Source organism: Taudactylus pleione, unplaced genomic scaffold (genome assembly GCF_031769625.1).
Source record: "Taudactylus pleione unplaced genomic scaffold, aTauple2 ptg000154l, whole genome shotgun sequence".
In the NCBI taxonomy this organism is placed as follows: Eukaryota; Metazoa; Chordata; class Amphibia; order Anura; family Myobatrachidae; genus Taudactylus; species Taudactylus pleione.
The window spans coordinates 31,362,100-31,368,099 of record NW_028284556.1 but is presented as its reverse complement, the minus strand read 5'-3'; the positions used below and the strand labels follow the sequence as shown (position 1 = coordinate 31,368,099).

General features: G+C 39.6%; 1 protein-coding gene across 4 annotated transcripts in view; it reads right to left on the bottom strand.

Annotated features, from left to right (window-relative positions):
* Window positions 1-579: 579 nt before the first annotated feature.
* The window catches only part of UTRN (utrophin), a 764,396-nt gene continuing 758,975 nt past the window's right edge, over window positions 580-6,000 (bottom strand). For all 4 annotated transcript variants that reach the window (XM_088474412.1, XM_088474409.1, XM_088474411.1 and 1 more), the window contains one exon: window positions 580-4,696. In XM_088474412.1, the coding sequence (XP_088330538.1) occupies window positions 4,688-4,696 (9 nt within the window). In that variant the 3' untranslated portion in view covers window positions 580-4,687. The remainder of the gene's footprint in view (window positions 4,697-6,000) is intronic.

The following is a 6,000-nucleotide window of genomic DNA, read 5'->3' as shown; positions in this document are numbered from 1 at the left end:
TACAAAAATACACTGTACATGGTGAGCGAAGGAGGTGATTTAATGATAATGACTGCTGAGTTTACTTTGGGGATATGGGGATATGAGCTTTTGCTATCAAGTTACTTAAAAAAAATATATATTTTTTTAAATGCACAAGGAAAATGATTTTACAAACAGCTCTCTCGGGGTTATTTACATTCCCGATTGCCCGTGAAGGTGAAGGAGGGTAACAGTCTGCTCTGACATTGAACAAGAGGAATTGTGGAAAATGAAAAAACATGTTCAAATTTAATAGAAACATTTCCTTAATACTCTTTCACTCCATTACCGTGTAACCAGAGACCTAAATTTAACGGAGAAAACATTCTTGAAAATGATTTTTTTCCCCTCCAGGTTCTCACACAGTCATATCACTATTGAGATTGATGTGCTATAAATAATATAATACAACCTCCCTGTCTGCTTGGAGATTTGAGGCATACTGAGGTAGGACATGTTACCCTTTTTGGAACATGTGACAGTTTTCCATAACAAAAGAGTGCCCTTCTTTTATCATGAACATTGTGTGCTTTGCCCCTTCAAATGATTGAATCCGTCTTGTGTTAAAAAGGCAGTTTATTGAGTATACAACAGACTGGGTTTCAGCATGTTGCCACAGCAGGCAGTACTGTATAGTGGATATCAGCACGTATTATCACAAAGTGTGAAATAACAAAGAACCATATATATATATACACGTATATATCTGAAGTACTGTCATATTTATTTGTAGTAGCACAAAAAGTATGTGTACAATGTAATATTCATGAATAATTTTACAAGAGACCAAAATAAAAGAGAAAATATAGCCAAATGTCTACCTCTGACATTGAGAGTTCTTAAGTTGCGCACCCTTCATAAATCCGGATGACCACTGCAGCTGTAACTGGAGCGGACTACAGAGTTAGTGCTTATGGCAGATGGGACTGAGGTAGAAAGGTGAACATGGCTTTCACTGCTTGTAACTTTCCTTTTTTGTTTTTTATACTTTTTTTCAACTTCTATCCTATAAAGTATGTTTGAACCCACTTATTGGCTAAGAAAGATACAGTCCACCATGTCCTTCTTGTAACAAACTAGAGGCTCACACCCTCCCCTATCCCAAACTTTTTCAAAAAATATAAACCTTTCTTTTGCAAGCAATTAAAAAAATATTCTGATCTCATAATATATTGTGCTAGAGAGAAAGCAGTCTTCTTTTTGTATTTTTTATATTCACTTTGATACCATCAATCGAAATAGTAACTTTACTGGTAGGCCATAAGGCCTTACTTATGTATAGCTGAATCTTACTTCATTTATAGTAGACAAAAGAAGCAGTTTGACAACAATTGGGAAGATTGGGAATTGTAATATAAATATAAGTAAAGTTCCTTCAAGAAAAAAATATTTTTTTAAAATCTGCAAGGCCACCCAACCCTCCAAATAATGTTTTAATTTCTTTCATAATAAAACCGTATTTACATAGAATGAGGGTGATTCCTGCACCAAAGATTTTGCATGTTAGTGATTTTCTAGCTATTTATATTTTCCAAAATGTAAAAGATTCCTTTAGTGGAGTGAAATTATAACTACTGTTCTATTTAAATAGAATATCAAATTAGGACATACATGTTAAATTACATGTCATATCCTTCAATTAAAAAGCATGAACATGCAACAACACTTATGTACTGTAGGTGTAGAGTTGCCATCTTGGTGCATAATAGCATTTCTGTGGTCAAAACGGAGGTATGTCCTCACACACCTATCCTCAATACGCCATGTGGCGCGTGACTCCTAGCGTTATAGAATTGCCATGTCCCATGTGACTCTGTTTGCACCAAGCATCTTTTTTTGATCTTTTTCAGCTGAAAAATGCAATGTGACAATCAACTTCAGGAGACTGCACTGATTAATTTGATATGTGACACTTGTATATCTGTGTGCGACTGAGTCTGTAAATAAAGCACAATAAAAATTGGCGTGGAAAAAAGCCACGTATGTTGCATGGTAGCACTGCGTACACAGATTCTGACTCACTCACATACAGATATACAAGTGTCATATATCAAATTAATCAGCAGTAAGAGACGAACTTTTAGTTGAAAACACCATGGGCCTGATTCAGATGTGGATACAGAAAACACAGCAGTTGTGTGTCTGGACACAGCTGCTGAATGTAAATATATTAATGCTGCAGGAGGCATCTGAAGGAACTACTGGACTCCTGACTACTGGACTCCTGCTGCGTCCCAGCATCGGATCACCATCGCGACCATCGGTGTTGCCGAGGCCAAGAGATCTGCATCTTCTGACGCAGATCCTGGACTTGGTACTCACAGAAACCGGGGCAACATGCCCCCATTGCCGGGAATGCTGACCGGCACCATCCCCTACCCTTCCCCAAACAGCATGAGCATGTCAATCAGATTGCCGCTGTCAGGCACTGCGAGCGTGATCGCAAAACTCGTTCTGCACATGCACAGTATGGGTCCTGCGCATGCGGAGTACACACACCATCACCCACCATAGTTAGTACAACTAGTTAGTATGTCTAACCTGAATCAGGCCCAATATCCTTTATTTTACTCAGAAAATGACTATGTTAATACCTATATCCTCAGTCATGTAGTAAAAACTGCAAAGTAGAAGGATTTTTCTATCAGGGCACAAGGACAACTGAAATAAGTCCCCAGTGTTCAAGCAAGGATATGCAGGAGGCTGCCATGTCACATGTACACACTAAACGATGTATGTACCCAGTGATGTCGCCAACGATCCCGGGCCGACATATCAAAAGGTCCGTACACACGGGCGATCTGGTGCCCGACAGGCCGCCACCCCCCCCCCGCCGCATAGCATTACATGGGATCGTCAGCCGCATCGCCTGATCTTACAAGCTGCACATAAGATCAGGCGATGAGGCTGATGACCCCACGGGAGCGCGCACTACATGATTTAGTGCATACACACTACACATTTTAACGATTTGTTGTTCCGATGAGTCGGAATCGGCCAAATCGTTGAAGATATTGTGTAGTGTGTAGGGGCCATTACAGTAGAACTGTGAAAGAATGCGGTTGTTGGTACTGTACTGTAGCTGTAATGGTAAAACCAAATGGGTCACAGCAGGTACTGGTACAGATTTTCCTGCAGCTGCACCTAAAATAGAGACCAGCAGACTCTTTTATCTGCGAATATACAGTAGTAAATAATTAAAATTCTGGTCAGAGGCAAATGCCCTTGTGTACATTAAGACCTGTTGCCATTTGAAAAGGAGAGAGGGTGCATGCATATTGGAGCCCACACCGGAACTGAAAGTCCATACAGTGTCTGACTGTACATGCATGACCTGGATACACAATGCCCCCACATCTGAGCCTCAGCAATGCAAATTTCATCCCTGATTATAATAACAGTTAATTTCATTCTATGAATTCCAATTAAAAAGCAAAGGGAAAACATAGAATAACGTCTTAGTTGGAAGTCCTGTTTTGGGGCAGATCACTATGAAGAAATATTTACACTATATTAATATCTACGTTACCTGATTTTCCACAGTTTAAAACACTTGACATGACCTTATCCATACATTTTGTTCAATGTTATACAATGTGTATTTACTATACCCAGCCAATTACTTGTATGTGGAGAATACAAGGTACAGCAGATATATACCCTTCCGGTAATATAAGCTACTTTGTAAGTTATGATAAATGGCTACTGTTTATCAGGATTTTTGGTGTATTTAATTACAGCTGAACATAAATAATTATAATGTCATATTTCCAATAGATGATTATGGGAACAGGCACATTGTATAATATCATGAGACATACAATCAGATCATTTTCTTGGACCCATGAGCACATTGCTAAATAATATTAGCTGTACGTTTCACATTGCTAAAGGTGAGATAATGTTACTGAGGACGATCATGTATGCTGCACGTACCAAGTGTGGCTTTCAGGTGACTGTTATAAGCATTGAGGTTAATGAGCCCAAAATAGTGTTTTTTAAGTACTGTACTGTAAGTCATTTTAATTAAATTCGGAGATGACGCTTATCCCATTAGATGCTTAGAGAAACTTTATGTTATCTAAAATGTAATCCTTTGCAGGCTCTTTTAGTGTTAAATGGTTTAAAAGGTCTCGCTTCAGATAGAAAACAATTTGCATACAATTACTGTCAGTGATATCTCATCATGGCCTCCAAGTGAATGCTATAATGGTCAACCTAAGACTACTAGGAAACGCAGGAATCTATAGTTGGCAATCCGTAATGTGGTGATTTACACACAGAGCAGTGACATAACCGTTCAGTGGAGCTGCCATATGTTTCTTGAAATGTGCAGTGTAACAATTACATTCCAAACAGGGGAACTTTTACACTCTTATAAAAAACGCGTCCCTTTGCCTTGTCCTAATAATGTTTATACTTATTTATACAAATGACACATGTATACCTAAATACCAAATACTCCACAAATCATTCATTTACAGTTGCATAGAAAGAGAAGAAAAATAGAGGAGACAGTATGTAAAAACAAATCTTCATCTTTGGGTATTCAGTGTCATAGGCCTTCAGTAGAACACGCAGAAAGCTTTCTGTAGTAGAATCTTTGATTGGCTGTGTAATGAAGGGACTTCTGTGCCAAGGGCAGATGTTCTCATGGCTGCTTCTTTCACATCGCCTGCATAGATGAGAATAATAGTAATCAATCCTTATGGTATAAACAGGCCAGACAGTATTTCAGTGGGTGCTGCAGAAATGATTTGTTGTGTTCAACTGCTTTAATGAACACAATACTTATATAAATACACCATACTGGCATGCGTTCATTAACATTTTTGTAAAAAGTGGATGGTTATTTACATCATGCCAGGCGAAAGTTGGAAGGATAATTCCCATTGATTACAAAAATAAAGCAGAATATATACTCTGTCTTTCTCTCTCTCTATATATATATACAGTATATACACATACACACACACACACACACACACTAGCGATCCGCCCCGGATTTGCACGGGAGCAATTTTGAATTTACGGCAATAGTTTTTATTAACCGAGGTCCTTAAGACTGCATTGTAGACAACATTAGCTGTTTTTCCTCCTGACATCAACACGAAAAGATTTGGGGCCTGATTCAGAGGCGGTCGCTATTTGCGGTCGTTCGTTCAAAAACAAGGGGTGGCTATTCAAATGATCCGTTCGCAAATTGCAGTCTGTTCACTCCTCTAAGTCTGAACGAGCGAGCAAAACATACGCTCGTTTATTTGTTAAAAACGCCCCCTGGCCGCTCGCACCATACGTCATGTCCGCTATTTATTAGATTAATCGAGTACATCGACCAGCGTATGAACTGCTCGCTATTCTTGTGGTTGGTTTTTGCTACCACAATCTTGCGAGCAGTTCTGGCTATAAAATAACCCAGTGACGTGGTCAATGACGCTGCTGTATTAATTATGCACACCCATAAAACGCCCGTTTTGACCTTTAAGCACGCCTGCGTTCGGATCTCCACTCCCCATTTTCAAGCACCTTCCCCTGTTACCACCCACATACGCCTCATTCTGTCACTCAAAATAGCAGGCATTCGCTATATTGCGAGCACATGAATTTCGGCCGCACTGACTGGTTCGCGCATGCGTATAACGATCCGTACGCATGCGCAGATGTGCGAACATCGCTCGGAACGAGCGTACTGCAGCTAGCGAGTGGCTCTGAATGAGGGCCTTAGTTTGGACGTGACGGGCAGAAGGTCCACGTAATGTTGCCCATGAGAACAGTCTCCACTTAGGGACAGACACTTAAGGTGGCTGAAGTTGACCTGTGCTTTATTTATTGTCATGCCAAAGCAGACTCTTACCGGGAATTGGACTCGTTTGAAATTAAAGAATCATTTCTCACATAAAACTGACATTTTGTAAACAGGGTTTACATAAATTTTCCTGGAGAAACCGGATAATATGTATCACTCTCTACATGGTATAA